We start from the raw sequence: 21941 nt of genomic DNA on the forward strand, positions 1-21941 counted from the left end.
CCCACAGCCCTAAGTTACTGGCATGAAGCATCGCACACAAGGCCTCTATGATAGCATTCCCTGAAGTGACTGACAGTGTTCATACTTCTAAGTGTACTTGGCCATGAAACCCCTACCTACCTTCATGGAAATGTCAGCTTAATTTTACAGAACATGCTTTTAACACTGGACTTCCTAGAACCTTAATACACTAATGCACTTGGTGACTTTCCAGAGAGCATATAGACTGCAGGATTTCCTAAACTTATCTCTCAAGAGATCACTGTCCACCTCCCCCCCCCCCCCCCCCCCACCATTCTAAGGAGCACCACGTAGACTAAAGTTTTGGAGTATATTTTGGAGTATACCAGGAACACTCTTTTGTTGGTTGGGTCACATGGAAAGCCACCAACAGTCAATGCCAGTGGAAGAAAAACCACTTGTGTATAGAGTAAAATATACCACTGAAATTCAACTTTAGGATGTATTTTGAGTTTTCTGGGCGTAACATTTAACTTGGTGTTGGACAAAGTCAGACCATATATAGTTTGATAATCACACATATAATGCTTTTAAGGTCTTGCTGTATATGGGATTCAAAATTTCCCAACCCCAACTGCCGGCCCCCCAAAAGTGGATAAGTGGGGGACTGCCTGCAGATTACAGAAGCCACAGAACTAGGAGACCATATAAACAAACAATGTCTTTGTTTTCTGAACAAGGACAAGAGAACAGAGCTGAGAAGGCTCACAATAAATTTAGAGGCCCTGTCAGGACTAGCACCCAGGATTCCCGATGCCTGGTCCAGAGAGTCTCACCTTCCAGCCCCCCTACATCACATCAGGCCTCTTTGAGCAATGCTCTGCAGGTGTGGTGGGCCTGCGGACCCCCCCCCCCAAGTCCCTCTCATCCACAGTGGGGGATGTCTAAGCCTGGAACCCAGTACCCAAATGGTGTGCTTCTAGCCCCTTCATGCACTAGAGAAGGATCGGGACCATTTCTAAAACTCTGGTAGGGGGAATTCAGAGTATCAGCAAAAACCACTACTCATGGTGGGGGCAGGGGGTCCTCCTGCAGTTGCCTCATCTCCCCCCGTGCACTTGTGGGCAGGTTTTCCAAACCCGGTTTGCTGAGGATTGGGTCAGAAAAGATGGCTCAGTGGCCAGGTGTGTAGACTCGCCATCTGCTCAGACCACGTCTACACTCTGAGAGGGCACGGTTGACCTCCCGCCCTCCATGCCCTCGGAAAGATATGTCCGCTAGATATGGGTTGGCATAAAGCCCCATTTTTCCTCATTTCCCTCAAGGTCTGGGTCTGTTAAGTGAGAAGCATCGCAGCCAGCCTCCCCAGCCTTGGTCTCTTGCAAACCCAGGGGTCCCCAAGGCCAGCCTCTGGGACAAAGGGCACAGGTTGAGCCCAGTCTCACCAGAGACAACGAAGGGAAACCAGGTCTTGTAACCTCAGAACCCTGGCCTAACAGAGCAGAGGGGTCATGGAGCTTCAATAGTTTCGGACAAGTATTTGTTGAGGTCTCCGTGAGCCCGGCCCTGCGCTGGCAGTGCGATGCAGACTACAGGACCCGGGGGGCACCTTCCTCAGGGGGCAGCTGAGAGAAGGGGAGCTTTTGAGCAGATTGGGAGATGGGAGCCCTGGGAGCAGCACTCTGTGCTGGAGTAGAGCAGTGGTTCTCAGGGTGGCGTGGGTAACAGAAACCTCATGAGGGCGGATGAAAGCCAATGGATATGGCAGGGCTGGGCTGGGCATTTGCCTTTCTAGCATGTCTGCAGTGATGCTGTTCCTAGACCACTCCTGGAGACCCACTGGGCTAGACTGTCTTACCGGTTCTAATGCAGCCTAACAAGTTCGCATGCTCGGGGACGGCTGTGGAAGAATGGTGTGCGGAAGGCCCGTACCACAGGCATCTACCACCAACACCCTCGCAGTGCTCTGAAGCTTTTAAGTATCACACGAGAAAAATAAGTCCGATCAATAATTCCGAAAAGAAGGCCCCCACACTTCTGTGGCTCCCGTTGTTCAAAAAGCCATGGGCACAATTCTGGGCTGTTCTCCTGGGGTAATGAAGCTGTTGCCAGAGATTTCCATGGTCCTACGAGTGCAACCAGACTGACCACAGCAGAATGGATAAATTCCCCATTCCCAAGTCTCTGGGAATGGGAGGGGCGGTGGGGGAGTGCTCTGATGCCCCTTTTCTATACATTCCCTCCCAGCCCCAGAGCCTAATCCTCCATCACTGTAGTCAACATAGGCCTGCTTGCCCTGGGACCTTCCACTCTCTGACCTCCCAGCTCTCATCGGGCCAGCCCTGGGTGCATGGGGACATCTCTCCATGCAGGTCTAGATCATTTTTCAAAGTGAATTCATCCCACTGGCCACCTACGACTTTAACTGGAACTCTATCAGGTAGGTAAAGACATATGTGACATAACAAATACATATGTGGTTCTGGCCCTGGTTCCTGGCCCAGAGCTTCGAAAACTCTTGTGATTCCTACTGACAGAGATGAGAGGAATAGCTTTCATTATATTTGGTCTCAGGGCCTGGTTCCGGACTCAGGGATGCCAAAACCCTTGGCATTTCTTCTAAGTCCTAACAAGCCCCTTTCAGCCCCACTGAGCTGATGCCAGCCACCAGGGGAACCAGCCCTGAGAGCACTGCAGCTTACCGCCCCACCCCAACCAACGCCCTGAAAGGGAAAGAGGAGGGCTGGAGATCGAGCTAAAAACACCCAAAGCCAATAATTTTATCACTGGTGGCTGTGTAACGGAACCTCCACAGAACCCTGAGCAAGGAATTCAGAGGGCTTTGGGTTGGCAAGCACAGGGAGCTGGTGGGGGGTGGAGATGGCCTGTGAGATGGCCTGTGAGCTCTGTGCCCCTTCTCATACACCTTGCGTCTCTTCCATTCGGCTGTTGCTGAGCTGTATCCTTTATAATCAACCAATAATAGTACATAAAATGCTCTCCTGAGTTCTGTGGGCTGTCCTGACATATGGTCAAACTTGGGAAGGGGGTTATGGGATCCTCCGATTTGTAGCCAAGTTAGACAGAAGTGTGGGTCACCTGGGGACCCACCCATCTGATTGGCATCTGAAGCGGTGGCTGTCTTGTGGGACTGAGCCCCTAACCAGTGGGGTCTGTGCTAACTCCAGGGAGCCAACACCTCGTTGGTGTTTCCTATGAGCACAGACTATAGCTGCTTGCGGTGAATACACATTTCCTCCATTTCCGAGAGGAAGAGACCCAAGGGGGCCTTGGTGTGCTGATGGCTCCACTCGAGAACAGACTCTGTCATCCATCCTCCGCAGGGGAGAGTTCGAGGACCTCGTGTGCTGACAGTCTTACCTTCAGACTATTGTAGGCTAGATCTGCATTCTGGTCCAAGTCTAGGTCACTCTTCACTTGCTCCCCCTGCACAGATGAGGAGACAGCAGGTGAGCCTGGACCACAGGCAGGGGTTCTGCAGGCGTGTTTCCACCTATGGTCCCTGGGCTTGTTTGCACAAGTGCCCATACCCGCTGCCCCTGCCACCCAGCAGGACCACCTCCTTCCCATCTCTAAAACATAGCTTACAGCTCCAGGCCCAGGGAAGCTCTCTGCAGATGACCCCTCCGCCGGCCCTCATCCCCTCCATGACTTTATTTATGGGATCCTCATGTATACAAACATGTAAACGCTCCGTTGTGGGTCGAATTATGTCCCCACAAAAGAGACGTTGAAGTCCTAACTCCTGGTCCCTGTGAATGTAACGTGATTTAAAATGGGGTCGTTGTAGATCAAATCAAATCAAGATGAGGTCATTAAGACGGGCGCGAAAGTGTCCTCACAGGAAGAGAGAGGGCGCACGCATAAGCACACGCACGCCACGTGCATGCATGAGCACACGCATGTCACACGCACACAGGGAGGAGTGCCGCGTGAAGATGGAGGCAGAGACTGGAGTCATACGGCGCCAAGTCAAGGAACTGGAGCTGAGGCATACCCAGGGTTTCCAGCAACACCAAATGCTCAGAGAGAGAGGCATGGAACAGATTCTCTCCCAAGGCCTTTAAGACAGTATGGCTCTGCTGAACCTTCATTTTTGACTTCCGGCCTCCAGAAGCATGAGAGAAGAAAGTTCTGTTTTGAGCCATCCAGTTTGTGTGACTTTGTTCCAGCAGTGGAGGAAACCAGCACCATAACACGTATGTACTTACTAAGAAGGTTAATCAATAATTTTGTCCTTATTAATGAGATCCAGGAGTTACTTTGGGGTGTTTTGGGATGTGTGTGCATAGGTGTGTTCTGTTTCTCCAGCTGCTCCCTCCATGTCCCCCTCCAGGAGGGGGTCCAGCAGCTGGCCCCTGCAGCGCTCACATGCCTGACACTAAGCTCCGAAGGATGTGGACAGTGGCGCCCGGAACGCTGGCCCATCAGGACTCAAGGAACCAGGACTCCTATGGCAGCTACTGGACTTGAACTGGCAATGAGAAGGGGCAGGAGCACCCTCATAAAGGGGGTGCTCAGGGCGATTTCAAGCAGTGGGTGACGGTCCTTAAATAAGATAGGTTTTGGAGCTAAAACCTGACAGTGCTTCACTGGACTATCTGCGTGTTAGCGGCCTTAGGTCCGGGCTAAGGCCATCACCAGCCATGCGTGGATCAGGTGTACCCAGGCAGAGGGCCCAGGCAGAGCACGCCGAGCACCTCCCGAGGACGCTCCCGGATTCAGGGTTGTGGCGCTGACCACTGGGCTCCCTGCCCCCCCGCAACCTGGGAAAGCCGCTGTCCAGGGTACCAGTCTCTGCCTCGCCTCCCGCCTCAGCAGTGGTCTGGGTGAGCTCTTCACCAGCCGCCCCAGTGAGAGGCCTGCACTTGCGTTCCGCGGAGCGGGGATGTGATGCGTGGCCATGGATCACTGTGGAGTGCGTTTGGTTCCGGGAACATGGAGATCATCTGCAGTCTGGGGGGCTGCGTTAAGGTGGATTGGCAGTTATGTTTCTAAATGGGCAGTCTGTTGGGATCACCCTGGTGGCAAAGGTGACTGTGTCAGGCCTGGGAAAGGGAGCTGGATGGATGGGAAGCCCAATACAGGGGCAGCCCAGTAGTCACAGAGGCCCCCTCCTCACAGCAGGCTATCACTCCCATGATGGCACAGGTTATAGACATCTCTGTCCCTCCTCCTCCACAGCATGGCCTCTCTCAAGAGGCCACCCTGCAGTGACAAGAGCTGACACCCTGTGGCACGTCTCTCCAGGGAAAAGACCCAGTGGCTTAGGATCCCTCTTGCAACCGATGGCAGATCCAAGAACATGATCTCGGCAAATTCAGTTTCAGGGTGCTCTAGAGGGATTCCAGAACTTCCATCCCTGCTCCACTCTTGCCTTTCTTACTAAACTCTCAAAAACAAGATCCTTCTCCTTAAAGGAAGACCCTCAATTTACATCCAGGGCTGTGTGGCAAGCCTATGTTCTAACTCTTGTTCGGTAATTGCTTTCAAAGAAATGGATTTTTTAAAAAAATTTTGGTACCAAAGAAAAATCCTAAAGCCAAGATTTTAGAATTATTTGGCATTTCTGTGATGGGTGAAAGTCTAGGGATAGCTGGGTGGGCCGGGGACTTTGAGGTCAGGTACTGTCTGCTGTCGTCGATGTGGGTTTTCATACATTTGACTTGTGCTGCCTGTCAGGGAGGCTTCTCTTCTAATGGACCGAGTCATTGGTAAACCTAAACCTTTCGCTCTCCATTAGGAAGCTAATCGACCTTAGAGACTCAAGTCCACCACAAGATTCACCTCCCCACTCAGTGCTCAGAACACCCAAGAACACGCTAGCAATACAGACCAAGGTCTGTATTACATCTGAAGGGAAAGGAAGCCAGGTGTTACCAAAAGGAAACAGGGTGCAGAGGTAGGAGTGGGGGCAGGGCTGAGATGCGGGGAGGGGGTCAAACCCCACAACGGGCAAATCAGGCCTAAGAACAGAGCACAGGCCTCTGACAAAGCCACCAGGAGGTCAGCTAATGCCATGACCCATGTCAGAACCGGTCTTCCGCCCCATCAGAACGGGTCCTTCTACTTCCCAAGACTCGTGCAGCTCCTCCCTCCGTACCACTGCTCACCTCCATGGGCTCTGTCCCCTCCTACAGCACCAGTCCACACCCAACCGTGCATGGGTTTGAGCGCTTCCAATGTTATTCTTTCTTTTTCACCGGTGTTATGCCTGGCCCTCCCAACCTGGATCACAAATTCCTTGATGGCTAGGGAGTTTTCTGGCATTTTTTGTGTCCTCTCCTTTCATAAGCATTCTGAACACCTGCTATGAGCACAGCGCTGAGTGCTGAGCAGGGGCCCAGCAGGTCCCAGACAGAGAAGGGACTCGATCCGGAGACACTAAGGGTTCAGGCAATACCCTTTCGAGACCCAAGATACGGATGATCATCCGGGCTGAGGCCAGGGGGCAATCATGGGACAGCAGGGTGAGCGACTGCCAACCTGGGCTTCCCCACCTGAGTGGGGCTAAACTCCAGTCCACGCCAGACTCCACATAAGGGGCGATCACTGTTCTCTGCTAAAATTCAACTCTGGCTTATGTTTATACTTGAGTCACACATTCCAGTCCTCTTGGCGAATAGGGGCCAAGGCCACAGCACCTCCCCCACCCCCGGCCCAGCCGCTTTGCCTCTGGAAATCCCTTGCCCTGGGGTACTTGGCAGAGCCTCCTCCTGTCCACCTGGAGTGGTGTGGGGGCACTGGCAGGCAGAGAAAACTCGACAGGACATCAACAGGAGAAGCAGCTCTTCCCTGCTCCCCAACACCTGCAGGACCCCAGTGGTCACAGCCTGAGCCCCGGGAGGACGCGGGGCCGCCCTTCAGGCTTGCCGCCCCCGCACGCACCTGCACCTTCCTGCCATCCTGCTGCTCTCTCTTCTCCAGCTGCACCTGCAGCTTCTTCCGTTCCTGCTCAAGCTCCCGCACTCTCTTCTGCAGCTTCAGGAAGACCGTCATGTCCATGGCCGCCTTTTCCAGGCCAATGTCCTTCGGGGGAACACAGGGAGCCGGGAAAGAGGTTTCAATAGCACCAGTGCCTTAGGGGACATGCAGCCTGCCTCTCTCTGAGCTGTCTTCTCTCTCCGCCCAGACATCAATCCACGCCCCAGAGGCAAAGCCAGTGCCAACCAACCATCAGTTCTCCTAGTAAAGTTGGCACTCCAGGCTCATTTTCTGTCTCAATAACATCTGAGTCTTGGCCATTTATATTCCTGTGAGAGCCACTTAAGATAACCGCTCATACATTCCCAGAATAGATAAAGACACAGCCATTTTATTTGGAAGTTAAAAGAGCTCACTTATGGAAACGGTCTCATACCAGAGAAACGGTAAAACGCAGGCTTTAATGCCCCCTGACCAAGAACCGATGTGGTTACCTGTCCCTGCAAATGTGTCTAAACGCCACTTGACGGCACCTTGAGACAGAACCAACGCTGCCCGGCCACCGGACCCGTTTTTTCCACAGACTGTAGAGCATCAGTTTCCCAGATTTCCCCCCTTTCGATTCAGGCCTGGCTTTGCCCCCTGGGTTCTGTTGTGTGCAGGTGTGTCTGCACGAGCATATCCATGTGGACTTCTAAAGTCCACGTGCCCACACGGGGGACAATAGAACTTGTTCAACATGCATGTCAGGAGCGCACGGAGCTCACTGCTCTGGCTCATCCCAGGGACCAGCCTCAGTCTCCCTGAAGAGTGAAGTCCACCGACGGAAGCCCTTATGTCTACCCAGAAACGGTCACACACACACCTGGGTGGCCCGTCTGGAGCTCAAGTGGCTGAAGCCTCTGGGACCCAGACTTAGGCAATCGCAATGGTAAAACCAGGGGCCCCAGTGAGCATGGTTAGGCACTTGCCAGGCATTCATGGCCAGCAGCCTGTAAGACAGACCGCCTTCTTGTCCCAGGGGCTTCTTTTCCATCCTCCCCACCTTTCCTCTGTCACCCGCTGTCTCTCATCATATGCATCACACGTACCCACAGTTATTTTCCAAACATCCCCTACCACCTGACTGTCCCCTGACTCCACACCTGACAAGCCCCAAGAGGGGCCGTCTCTGGCTTGGTGACTGCTCCTTCTCCAGGGCTCACCCGCAGTGCATGGCACCAAGACGTGCTCAGGGCACATTTGTGTTCGTGACTGTCTCTCCTCCAGCTCTCCCATGTGCTCTGTAAGGTCTCATCTGCTTGTGGATTCTCTTCTCTCCAAATGCCAGAGGAAAAACTGGGTCTATGCACCCCTGACAAAACCACACACAGGTTACCAAGGCCAGTGAGTTGCACCGTATTTAGAGACAAAGATGTAGTCACTCAGCAAACATGTGTGGCTCCAAATAGTCCAAATAATTCTTCTCTGAGTTTGATCTGCTTCTCGGTCAGAGGAAAAAAAAAAATTCTTGCATATGTATGGATATTCTGTATGTGCTGTGATACTAAATAGGGATGATAATCTCTATTTTAACGACTATGCTGTTCCTTCTTCTTTTTTTTAATTTGAGAGGGAGAGAGGCGCACAAGGAGAGGGAGAGAGAGAGAGAACCTCAAGCAGACTCCACCCCTGGCACGGAACCAGAGACGGGGCTTGATCTCACAATGCTGAGATCATGACCCGAGCCGAAATCAGGAGTCAGACGCTTAACTGCTGAGCCCCCCAAGTGGCCCAAAGCTGTGCCTTCTTAAGCCAGCCACTTTGCCTCTCTGCCATGGGTTCTCAGTTTTACAAGAGTGACAACCAGGGATGTACCTTCTTTCTTTCTTCCTGGGTAGTGGGTAAGGGGAACAGTAATGTATCCCTTTGCACAGTAAATATTAACTCCAAGGTCCTGTAAATGCACTGCAGGCCAAGTGATGCCTCCATCAGGAAGAAGCCCCAACCAGCAGCAGAGGAAGTCCCCGTACAGCTGGTAAACCTCAAACTTTGCCTTCCCCCGTCCCCCGCCCCCTCCCAGAGTAGCCGCTGCCCTGCCTTACTCACCTCCACCTGCTGAAGGGCGTCCTCTGTGTCTCCGACCTCAGATGTGGAGATGGAGGGGTAATTGGAGTCAGACTCTAAGCTACTTTGGTTTGATGGGTTCCGCCTGTGGCCTGGGGTTTGCTGTTGAAGGAGAAAAAAGGGAGTGCTCATAACGAACTGATGTTAACGAGAACGGTTCCTTTTCAAAGGCCGGTAGACCCTAGAATTGGACTTTTGCCTTATTTGCCAACAAGAACAGGTATCCCTGTTTCTGGGAACAATGGCTAAATGGAGCCATTCCCACACAAACTTCACTGACGTCCATCTAGCCAACAAAATGACCATGAGAAGGGAACCCCGTGGCAGGATGGAACTCCCTAATGAGTCTCCTCATGACATCCAAATCCCTGACACTGGCCGATTTCTCTGAAGGTCCTGCGGAAACAACCCGTATCTCCTGGTCTTGCCCTGAAAGTGCAAACACACTGTCCTGTCATTGGTCCCCACCTCCTGCCCCGGAAAAGAATGTTACAGATCTGCCCCCAACTGGCTCATACTGCCACTTGTGCTCCCCCAATTTTATGAAAATAGTAAGCATATTAGAAATAGAGGTTACCATTTATACTGTTCATTTAAAAATACTTTTTCCCCCCTTGTATATGATTTGGCTTTGAGAGTAAAAACTGATCTTGGTCAGAAAATTCTGTATTTATATACGTTCCTATTTAGTTTCTCTTCCTGGTTTCTATGCAATTAACTTATCAATCTTGTCTGAAGACACATTTCTAGAAGGAATGTTTACGTGAGGTAAAAAAGAATGATAAATCCTGAAATAGGACATTTCTATGTCTACTACGTTTCATCTAAGATTGGGAAAAACCATCAGACCCTGGGGGGTCTCTCTGCAGTACACGCCACGGATACAGAGGTCAGAACTCGCCCCCACACCATCACTGTTTCAACTCAGGAATTCCCCAGAACAGGGAGCAAGATAGCATACGCCTAGGTGGGATTTTCCTTAGGCTCCTGAGAACTCAATAAGACCGCAAAGCTGGGAAAGGAGCCATCCCTGGGAACAATCACCCGGCCCTGTTACTTCCATGCATGGCAACTCTCAGCAGGAAGGGGAAGGACAGGGGCAGCGTGGTGGCCCAATGGCAGTGCCGGGGCCAGCCTGTGCAAGAATGGCGTGGAGTGTCAGAAGCGGGGCCGGCTCAGGGCCGGGACCGGGGCCAGGACTGCCCTCCTTGCCTTGATGATGCTCATCTCATCCCGGAGGTTGTCATATCTCTGCTCCAGCCGAGAATATTCCTTCACGAGGTTCTGGTACCGGGAGCGCTCCTCCTCCAGCTCTCTCTTCATCAGATTCTCCTTGACAGAATTTTGGGCAAATTCATCTGGAAAGCAAGTACACTAAGCTGCAGTTTGGCTTTCTGAACGGATTCCTCTCACACGTATTGATTGACTCGTGCTTTCTGATTCATCTCTTTTTAAAAGGCTGCCCATGATGAGCTCCTTTTATGGACCCCTGATGCCTTTATCCAGCAACCTCACCCACGGCAGAGCAAAGGACTGCTGCTTCTGGTGGCGTAAGTCCTCAGAGAAGGGGAGAGCCCACCCTGCTTTCGGGAAAGTGCGGGAGAAGCAGGCAGCCTACATGACATCCCTTCACTTAACAACAGCTTCTCCCCTGGGACCACTATCCTGGCAGCGGCTAGCACTGTCCCTGGGAGAACCCAGGCTTTGTCCCCCAGTTTTGTCCCCATTCCTGATCTTCCGTGTTCTTGAAGTGTAGTGAGACTGAAGAAGGGAAGGCAAATAGATCAAATAGATGGGCTTTCCCCCCACCCAAACTTATTATTTATACCAGTAGAAAGAAATCATTTTAAAAGGGAAATTTAAAAGTTTAAGTTTTCAAGGAGATCTCAGGGTTCGGGTGGGGGACAGACCTAAGGATGGGAGAAGGTGGGTGACTTGCTTAAGGAACCCACTGAGCCAGGCAAGGACTGGGGTCTGCGGAAACCCACCGTTTCTCATAGGCCAGACGGCACATGGGGTCGATGGTGGTGCGAGGTTTGCTGGGATCAGACCCCTGATTTCTGTTGCAGCAACATTAACAGAAGAAATCACAATGTGCATTATGGACGTTATAGTTAAAATCAGCAGTAATGAGCTTTAGGTGCTCATTATGGGTCAAGCATCAAGCTAAGTGCTTCAGACGTCTGAGGTCTGTACTTTTATGTCCATTTCGCAGATGAAGAAACGGAGGACTGCAGTTATTAAGGGACTTGCTCAAAGCCAGGCAGTCACATATGGTAGTCATTCTTCAAGTGCAGGCCCCATGGGCTCCAAAGCCCATGCACTACTTCGTCCATCATGTGCGCATCTCACTGCATTCAACTCTTGAATCCAAGAGTCACAGCAGCATCATGAAGACCACCCTTCTTTCATATGCATTAAAGCCTTTCCTCCAGTGCACCATCTTGACCGTGTCCTTGTTAAGAGTCTTTGGGGGAAAAATCAGTGTGGAAAAGAAACTGAACTCCGAAATGAAAAATCAAGCACTTTGCACTTACCTTTCACTTGGCACAGGATTTGGTTGTTCAGCTGTTCTTTCTCATCTTTTAAGAGAGCGTTTTCTTGCTCCAGGACTGCAACTTGCTGAAAGGGAGAGCAACAGGAGAAAATGTTTGTCCAGTGCAGCTGAGCAAAGGAAAGTCTCCTTTTGAGAGGTCTGAAGTTCACCTGGTATGTTTAAATGCTCTTTTTAAGAAAATCAAATCAGCTGATATAAACGGCCAACAGACACATGAAAAAATGCTCCATATCACTTGTCCTCAGGGAAATTCAAATCAAAACCACAATGAAATGCCACCCTACACCAGTTAGAATGGCTAAATTTATCAAGGCAGGAAACAACAAATGTTGGCAAGGATTTGGATGTGGAGAAAGGGGAGCCCTCCTACATTGTTGGTGGGAATGCAAGCTGGTGCAGCCACTCTGGAAAACACTGTGGAGGTTCCTCAAGACCTTAAAAACAGAGCTACCCTATGTCCCAGCAATTGCACTACTGGGTATTTACCCCAAAGATACAGATGTAGTGAAAAGAAGGGGCACCTGCACCCCAATGTTCACAGCAGCAATGTCCACAACAGCCAGACTGGAAGGAGCCGAGATATCCTCCTTCAACAGATGAATGGATTAAATGTGGTCCATATATACAATGGAATATTACTCAGCCGTCAGAAAGGATGAATACCCACCATTTGCATCGACATGGATGGAACTGGAGGGGATTGTGCTAAGTGAAATAAGCAGAGAAACATAGTTATCATATGGTCTCACTCACATGTAGAATATAAGGAATAGTGCAGAGGACCATAGTGGAAGGGAGGGAAACCTGAATGAGAAGCAATCAGAGAGGGAGACAAACCATGAGAGACTCTTGACTCTGGGAAACAAACTGAGGGTTATAGAGCAGGGAGATGGGTGGGGGGACAGGGTAACTGGGTGATAGGCATGAAGGAGGGCACGTGATGGGATGAACACTGGGTGTTATACACAACTGGTGAAATTACTGAACATTACAATCTAAAACTAATGATGTACTATATGCTGGCTAATTGAATTTAAATGAAAAAGAAAAAAAGAAAATCAAGTCAGCCAAAACTGCTTTCATTTCGAGGGAAAAACAGACCGAAAGAAAAATCCCATTACAATAAGACAGATGAGCTCCCCACTCTTTATGTTCTTCCAGGGCACACAAAAACCTCATGAAAAGTCAGCACCACGCTCACATGCCGTGTGCAGGAACTGACGATAATAGGCTTTCACCTCCTGTGTTTGATTGCTTGTCTTGGTAAATTTTGAGCTCTCAATCTGAGTGTCAGGAGAGCCCAGAGCTCGCAATGACGCATCATTTCCGGCCTTCATCTCACTTGCCCTCGCCTGTCTCATGGGGCCAGCACACAACCTGGGTGCTGCAGAAGGAAAGGGAGCTCTAGTGTTTAGCTTCTTCCTGAGACCCCCAAAGGAAGCATGAAGTGAACAGTATTGAAAATGGCACAGGAAGAAGATAGTAATTAAAGAAAAATCCTCGTCTGCTCATAGAATGAAGAATTAAAACCACGTGTGGCAAGCTTTTTAAAAAATGAAAATTTGTGGCTATTCAGGATCGGGGCAAATTCATGATCCCGGGGTCTTGGGATCGAGCCCCGCGTCAGGCTCTCTGCTCAGTGCAGAGCCTGCTTCCCCCACCCCCCTGCCTGCCTCTCTGCCTACTTGTGATCTCTGTCAAATAAATTTAAAAAAAAATCTAAAAAAAAAATTAAAAATGGAACAATGCAGACATGTTCCAGGAGAACTAGAAATTATTAGTTGTCATCCAGGAGAAGGGGAAAGGGGTCCATCTCTTTGGTAACATGGGCGTTCAAGTGCAATGGCGCCACCTCTGCATTTTCTCTCAGGACCCCCCAGGGACCCACTTTGCAAAAGGGCACTGAGTTGTTTTCCCCACCAAGATTGCATCCCTGCCTTCATGACAGAGGCAAGGAGGTGAGCGCTGCAGAAACTAGACAGGAAGAGGAGGAGGAACACGTGCCCTTATTTCAGGCATCCAGACTTGAGTCCTACTTCCCTGGAGGTCCTCTGAACCACTGCCAAGTTAGCAGAAAAAAGACCCCTGTGATCACACCACCATCAAAGCACAGCAGGTCTGGCCAATGGCAAAGATCAGGAGCTTCTCAGACACAGAGCACTCCCTCTCCACACCGCAGCCCCCGCCCACACCCCGTGACATGGACATGGAAAGGGCATCTGTAGAAACCCACGACATTAGACTTTATGGTGAAACAAAGACAGCCTTTTGCATCCATGGTCAGGACAAACACGAGGATGCTTGCTCTCGACAAAACCAGTCAACGCTGTACTAGAGATTCTAGACAGGCAACTGAAGAAGAAAAACAGTTCAATGAGGAGAGAATAGTCTTCTCAGCAAATGGCTAGGACAACTGGATGTCCACACACAAAACAAAATTGGACTCCTACCTCACAGTATATACAAAAACAAGCTGACATTGTATCAAAGACCTAAATGTAAGGGTTAAAACTATAAAACTCTTGGCAGAGAACATAGAAGCAAATCCCTGTGACCTGGGATTAGTCAATGGTTTCTTAATACAACACCAAATGCATAAGCAACCAAAGAAAAAAACATTTAAGTTGGAACTCATCCCAATTAGGAACTTTCCATGCTTCAAAGGATACTATCAAAGGCAAAGGGCAACCCAAGTATGAGAGTAGATATTTGTAAATTATCTGAGGTGGGACTTGGACCTGAATATACAGAGTATTTACAACTCAACAGAGAAAAAGAAATCCAATCAAAAAATGGGGGGAAATTGAATAGACACTTTTTTATGTGGTCAATAAGCACGTGACAAAAGTGTTCAACGTCATTAGGGAAAGGCAAACCAAGGTCGCAATGATTTATCACCTCACGTATACCACGATGTTAGGATACTACAAGAGAATTACAGGTGTTGGTGAGGATGTGGAGAAACCCGAATTCTCGTCTCCCCGAGGCAACAGGAACCAGTGCAGCAGCTTTGGAAGCTCCTCGAAAGTTGCATTTTAACTCTAGTAAGACCAACCATTCCATTCCTAGGTTTCCAGGAGGAAGGAAAACCCATGTCCACACAAGAACGTGTATACCGATGGCTGCAGGAGCATTATTCAAAAGGGCCAAAGAGCGGAAACAGTTCAAATGTCCATCAATGAACCAATGAACAAACTATGGCAGGTCCCGGTGATGAAATACTTTTTAGCAATAAAGAGAAATAAAGGGGCGCCTGGGTGGCTCGGTCGTTAAGCGTCTGCCTTTGGCTCAGGTCATGATCCCGGGATCCTAGGATTAAGCCCCGCAATCGCAATCGGGCTCTCTGCTCTCTCCCACTCCCCCTGCTTGTGTTCCCTCCTTCACTATCTCTCTGTGTCAAATAAATAAAATCTTTTTTAAAAAATAAATAAAGAGAAATAAAGTACTGGTCCATGCTACAACACAGATTAATCCTGAAAACATGATGCTCAGTGAACAAGGCCAGTCACAAAAGTCACGTATGGTATGATTCCATTTATATGCAATTTATATGAAATGTCCAGGACAGGCAGATCCATAGAGACAGAATATGAGCGGTTGCCTAAGGCTGGAGTGGGGAGTAAGGGAGTGGAAGAGGGTGTGACTGCTAATGGATACAGAGGGGTTTTTTGGGTGGGGGGATAAAAATATTCTAAAATTAGACTCTGCAATAGTTGTAAAACTATTTTAAAAATACTGAATTGTACACTTTAAATGGGTAAACTGTGGGTTGCGAATTATATTCAATAAAGCTGCTAAAAATTGTTCCCCAAGTAAGCCAATCCACTGAGCACAGTCCCCTGTGCTCAGCATGATGGGAGATGAAAAGAGGAGTATCAGACAGGCTCTGAGCAACCAGCTTCTCCACAGACAGCTCCAAGACTGGTGAGTGATGCAATGAATGACCTCGTTCCCCAGTTCAAGTCCTCACCTCTGTCATGTTTGGTACATTTCACGATCTACCGGTGGTGGTGGGGGGAGGGGGAGGGGTTAGGACTCCTCCCAGCCTGTGTAGAAAGATATCCTTGGCACAACACCATGTTCACTGTAGCTGAGCCTAGAGGGTGACCTCCAGGGACCGTTGTCTAGGAGATAGGTCCCTGATGGACCCACCTGCATCCCCACCAGAGAAACACCTTTCAGACTCTGCCAGAGCCCTGTGGCAGTAAAAGCAAGAAAGGAGGTCCCAGGGATTCTGGCTAAAGGGGAGAAACCTTCCTGATGTCTGAATTTCAACTATTTATGAGTAAATGCTATCCTCCCTTCCCCCAGCTTTGAAGTTCAGCTTAAGGAGCTGGGAGGTGAGGTAAGAGGACAGCTTCGCTCCCCACCTCCCCCGCAATGCTCAGCGTGGTATGGGAAAGGTCAGGAGAGAATTTCAACAAGGCTGGAGTCCAGGAGTGGGGTCCCCTGCCCTCCCACCTCCATGGGGGCTCGGAAAGCAGCAACGGTCTCAGGTGCGTCTGCTACTCTGGGGGACGGACGGATCCGCAGACGGCTGGCCGTCCACGGCTGCAGAGAGAGAACTGCAGATACACAGCATCTTTGGAGGCTTACAAAAAGCTCCAAGTACTTACTTCATCGACAGTCTTTTTACACAATCCAGAGCCTTCCAATTTCAGAGTTTTCAACATCCTTCAACAGGTGGCTAAAAACTACGTTCCAGGAAACTGTCCCTTCTCTGCCACACAGTGTTGCTGCTTTTTATTCTCTCTTTGTTCAGATGGACTCGGTTTCTAGCATGAGTTCTGCGGATGCAGGGCTCCGAGCTCCAGGAACAAGGCTCTGCCCAGTGCGGGTCACCCTGACACCGCTCTGGGTGTCTCTCAGAGCCCACGCCCGCCAGCCAGAGTTTGAGCCCTTTTGTGGAGAGTCAGCGAGACGGGTGTGCTCTGCTGCCCCCCACCCCAGGATTTCCAACGAGAAAAGGCTGGTAAAAAGACCGATGCATGTAACTAATGGCACCGCACTCTTCTTCATCAGCAAGTTACTGCCTGCTATGAACACAGCTGAGGTGTGTGTGCGGACACGGCAGCCTCCCCTCCCTGGGAGGGATGGCTCCAGAAGCAGCGGCTCCGAGCGGCGCCCTTTACCGATCTGGGCGGCCGCGCACCGAGCCTCATTCTAGCCCCCCGGGGTGGATGCAGGGCAAGGCCGTCCCTCGTCCATCAGACACCTCCTGACATGACTCTCCGTGCCAGGAGCTGGGGAGGCAAAGTGAGCAACATTCCAGGTAGCCGCTTTCTGAGACCGTGTCCCTCGGCAGGAGCGACGGACAGGTGTGTGGCAGCGGAAAACCAGGAAGGTCCGTGGCAGACTTCTGTCCATGGGGTGTCTGAGCCTCGGCACCATGGACATGTTAGGCTAGAGAATCTTTATTATTGGCAGGGAGTGCTGTCCTGTGAGACACTCTGTGGCATATTGGCCTCTACCCACCAGGTCCTGGTGACTCTGCGGCTCCCCTGCCCTCAAGCCAGCTGTGACCGCTGAAAGGTCTCCGGACATTGCCGAAGGTTCCTTGTGGGCAAGGAACCACTGCTACGAGGGGATTTAGGATGAACGGAGGTCACAAGGAACAGAGGGAGGCCCCAGGAGTTCCCCCAGGAGGAGCGGGTTGTCTCAATCAGACACACCGGATTTGCAGGCAGCCGAGGGAGCTCTAGGTGGAAAGAGGACGTGGGGCAGAGGGATGGTAGCCATGGTTTGGGAGCGGAATGGCGCTGCGGTGCTAATGTGTGGTTTGGATGGGGGGGGCAGTGGGTAGCTGAGAAAGGACGAGGCTGGGTGGGGAGCAGAAGTGAGAATTGGAGAATGCTTCACTCCCTTTGTCCTCGGGATAAACTCAACTCCTCCACACACCTCCCTAAAATGGGCCGAGCAGGGCCCAGCTTCTCCCAGTTCTGGTTTCCACCCGAGTATGTCCCTATTCCCCCTGCTGAGTTCTCTTCCCCAGCCTTCCTGCGGGGGGTTTCTCCTCCTTGTCTAGCTCTGGACCGTGGTTCATTCTTCCGGGAAGGCCTCCTATCCTGCAGGTGTGGGGTGAGCCCCCCAGCTCCATGCTCAGCTTACAGGGCCTGCCTGTCCCTCTGGAGACCCAGCCAGACTGCTCTGTAGCCTCACCCACCGCTCAGCCTGGGCCCACGTGGCATGTCACACCCAACGCGCCCGAGCCCGCAAGGAGCCCTGCACCTCCAGTCAAGGGGCCTGTGCTTTTCTCAGTTGAAAAAAAAAGCTTCCTTAGTTTTTGTTTGTTTTGTTTTGTTCTCAAATGAATGGGTTTATGGTCGATTAAAACACCTAGAACGCAGGCGCTGCTTAATCAAACGACTCAAGAGAAACACAATCTGGGGAAAAAAACACTCCTCAAGCACATCTGATTTCCTATCACTGAAGACAGCTCACCCCATGAGCATGTTTAAGTTAGCTTGGCAAAGCCTCAGAATAGCTTTCCCATTCCTCAGTGCACATGCTGAAAACAGCCCTCGGAAGAAACCACGAGGGGCGTGGCACTACAAAAGAAAGCCTCAATGGGGCCTCATGAGACATGTTAGGCTAGCTCCACCTGGCACCACATCCGGAGGGCAGGACTCTGGTCACCCTCGGCCAGGAACGAGGCACAGGGCCAGAGCCTCTGAGTGACCCGGTTGAGTCACTGTGCGTCAGATCACCAGCATGCTTCCCGGGACCCACTCTCTGAAAACGCAGATGGCTTTGAGGGCACATGGCCACCCCGCAGGTGTCCCAGCTCCTTCACAGTCCTCATCCCCCCTTCCTCGGGGCATCTACAGTCAGTCATCGTCCTTCTGCAAGGGAACACAGAAGTCAGGCAGGCCTGGGCAGGACAGCGTGCCTGCCACCACCACTAGGCACCCAAACCCCCATTCCTGGGAAGGTGTCTCAGAACATGTAACTTTATTGCAACCGCTTATGATCAAGGGGGAGACTTGTGGGAACAAGCCACGGTCAACGGCATGTACCCTCTGACTTATTCTACTGTGCTGGAGCCTTTCTTCCCTCCGTCTCCCTCCAAGGCTTTGAGTCATGAAGGCAGGCCCCTGATGACCCCAGCTTTGGTATTCTGAGCCGTACATTACAGAGACAACTGGGAGCTTTGCTTTCTTCCTGCTTGCACAACTCTGGAGGTAGGCCCACGCTCCAGCTCTTCAAGACCACACTCCGCTCCGCACCTGGGGAGGGCAGCGCGAACGCTTCCCCATCACATGTCCCCAGCTACTGGCCACCCCTCCGTCTTCCCAGCCAGCGAGCCCACTGGCAGGCACAGCAGGTGACAAACTTCTGCAGCTAAATGGCCTCCCTTCCGCGAGCGGTCAGGAATGCAACTAGAGGGAAAGACACTGAACACAGAACCAGGCAGGTGTGCTCCCTTCAGCACGATAAAGAGTACCTTTGCTCGGGTTTGGGACTCAAACATCATCCAGCAGCTCCATTTTCTCTTGGGCTGGGCAGGGGGCGGGGGCAGGCGGGTCTCCCGGCTTGTAGGGCAGTGTTACTGGGAGGGTTTCTTCTACAAGGTTACTTGGAACAGATCATCAGAACCAACGCTGAAGCTAAATCCCATCACGACGAGGCTAATTCAGTTCCTGCTAAGCTAAATGAAACAAATATCCCAGCTTCATGTTTAAGAACTGTCTTTACTAATTAATCTTTAGGGATATGAATTTATCTCTGAGCTTTTGGTTTTGTCTTTTTCCAAGTTGAGTTAAAATTTAAACTGTAAAAAGGACCAAGGGCAAGGTTTCTAGTAGAAAACTACGGGAAGAACTGGTTAGATGGCGCCTATCAGAAAAGGTTCTTCTGCCCCAACAATGAGCCATGAGTCCTCGGTCCTTCCTGCTGTGCACGAATCATCTAGTAGAAAGTTACAGGCATGGCCCTTGGCAGGGACGACACTTCTAATTCTGCAAATTCTTGACAGGGTTTCTTGTCTGTCCTGAGAGGAAGGTAAATGGCAAGCACATTCTAAGTGGGGAGTTATTTAGTCAAAGGGAAGGGGCCTGAACAGGGACGAGAGAGGTGAGGAAGAACAGACTCCCCCCAGAGGACTGTGCAGAAATAAAGTGGGAGCTCACCTGGGATGCACGGCTGTATCAGGCTTGAATACAGCAAGAGAGATGAAGCCAAGGGGAGGACGCCCTCACTGTTAGAAGGAAGCGGCTGTGCCACTATTCACACAAGAGCCCCATGGAGGCCCCAGCAGAGTCCAAACCCCTGGGGCCCTGCGTCCTGGGTGCTCCTCCTGTCATTCAGCCTCCACTGTGCCAAGGCCTGGGCCTGAGAACGAGGGTGGGGTCCACGCAGGTTCAGGTAGGAGAGCACAACCTCCACACGTTACAGGCGAGGGGAGAGTGAACATCTACTGAGCTATCGCTATGTCTCGGGCACAGTTATAAATTGACTTACTACTCTGAGGTAGGTACCATCCATGTTTGCTTTTAGGGAAACTAAGGCACAGAAAAGTTAGAGACCTTGTCAAAGGCCACACAGCCAGGCAGGAGTATAGCTGGCCTTTGCCCCAAGCAGTCTGGGTGCAGGCCCCGCTATTAACTACTGTGCTACCATGTGTCCCGATGGTGCAGAAGGCTGGCGTACGAAGAATGGTGATGTCAACAGTCTACAGCAGGCCGTAGATGACTGGTTCCCATAGAAGAGTGACAGGAAGATGCTCAGGGCAGGAGAGAACTAGTGTGCACTCCAGGGCCTAGTGCCTAAGATAGAGCAGTTCTCTCTGGCAGCTTCATCGCTAATGTTGCCCTCAAGGTCAGGAGGTCCTTCAAGGTCAGAAGGTCCTTCCCAATCTGTCCTCCCTCTTCCTCATTCACTCTGCCTCTGCCCAGTGGCCTCCTTGTAGATCCTCAAAGCTGTCCAGCCTACTCCCACCTCAGGGCCTAGGCACCTGCTGTTTGCACTTGTTACCTGCCCCTAGAAAGGCTCATGGCTCAACCGCAGAGAGAAGGTCTCTGGCCACTGGAAGCAAAACCATACCTTTCCCTGCCCCCCACAGGTCCCGCTCTATCCCTTTCACTTGGCTTTATTTTTCTTTATGGCACATGATGGATAATCTGTATTTGGTTCCTGTCTGTACATTTTCTCATAGCCCCCAATATTTGAGCTCCGTAAGAATGAGAAGGACTTTTAAAGTATCATTTTCTTTTGCCCCAGTGTGTAGAACAGTCCCTAACACACACAGGCATCCCATAACTATCTGTTCAGTGAATGAAGGGCCTGGACTTCCAACCTGTCTTCCACAAGATGATGTCCTTCCACACAGTGGGCGTGGGGTCCTTGTTCTAACCACCACCAGCCTCCTGACACACCACAGGCCCTGGAGCTCTGGGAGCAAAACTGTGTGTCTCCACTGGCCAGAGAAGTCTTCTCCGCATCTTTAGGGAAAGAAAGACTCAAAACAACCCACTGTGAGAACCCCACTACCCCAAGTCAGCTCTCTCCCCTTCTATTTGGAAAAACTCAAAACCTTGACCCTGGAACTTCCCAAGGTCTGTAACCAGTGGCCGGCAGATCTGCGACAGATGAGGCGGTACAACTTAGCCCAGCTACCGAGCACCCAGACCCAGATGCTGTTCTCTTCCCTTCCCAAGCGTCAGGGACCCTTGCTCAGAGCCAGGGCCCGCACCCCTGCACTGAGCCAGGCCTTGCTGGCTCCACCAGGCAAGCGCTGGGTCCGATTCTGGATAATGAGTTATGACTGAGCATCAAGGGTGGCCCTGGGGCCACGTCTCTTTCATCACGGACGCAGAACAGCTCCACCGTCCCAGAAAGCACAGCTGCACACGACGGTCAGCACAGGGGTCACGGAGAGCTTTAGAAAAGAACCCATCACACAGGTTGAGAGGGGAGGCCGACAGCCTGGGTGCACCTGCGCCGGGAGAGGTCCCTACGGCAGAGACCTTTAGTGGAGAGGGTGTGTGTGGACACGTGCCTGGGGTGGGGGCTGGTCTGCAGCCACGGGGGAGGGGGGTGGGGAGGGGTCCTGCCCTCAGGGAGACCCAGTGTCTCCCAGCCCAAGGCAGTGTAGCCCCGTGGCCAGACAATGAATGTGGTCAGTGGTAGGAAGCCCAGGGTTTTCCAGGCCGCCAGCTCCAATAAAGCACTGGCTGACAGATATACCAAACCCATTAATTAACATCCACCCGCAGTCAGCTCCCCACGGTGCTCTGACTGTCTCATCAATCTTGTTCAGGGCACAGCAGCCTCCAGACAAGCCTGAGAGGAAACCAACTGTCTGGTTATTCAGTATTTGTTAAGATTGGACACGGTGCCTTTGATACATATTAAACCCTGACCAGACACAAAA

At 51.3% G+C, this 21941-nt stretch overlaps 1 protein-coding gene across 1 annotated transcript in view; it reads right to left on the reverse strand.

Moving 5' to 3' along the window:
* Nucleotides 1-21941, reverse strand: part of LOC111142499 (myosin VB) — a 186025-nt gene that overhangs the window by 32563 nt on the left and 131521 nt on the right. Inside the window, exons 21-25 of the mRNA XM_022495717.1 lie at nt 11512-11634; nt 10213-10344; nt 8995-9114; nt 6865-7011; nt 3343-3372 (exon numbers count right to left, since the gene is read on the reverse strand). Of these exons, the coding sequence (XP_022351425.1) occupies nt 3343-3372; nt 6865-7011; nt 8995-9114; nt 10213-10344; nt 11512-11634 (552 nt within the window). The remainder of the gene's footprint in view (nt 1-3342; nt 3373-6864; nt 7012-8994; nt 9115-10212; nt 10345-11511; nt 11635-21941) is intronic.

This window comes from Enhydra lutris, unplaced genomic scaffold, assembly GCF_002288905.1.
Source record: "Enhydra lutris kenyoni isolate GAN:26980312 unplaced genomic scaffold, ASM228890v2 scaffoldscaffold8, whole genome shotgun sequence".
Lineage (NCBI taxonomy): Eukaryota > Metazoa > Chordata > Mammalia > Carnivora > Mustelidae > Enhydra > Enhydra lutris.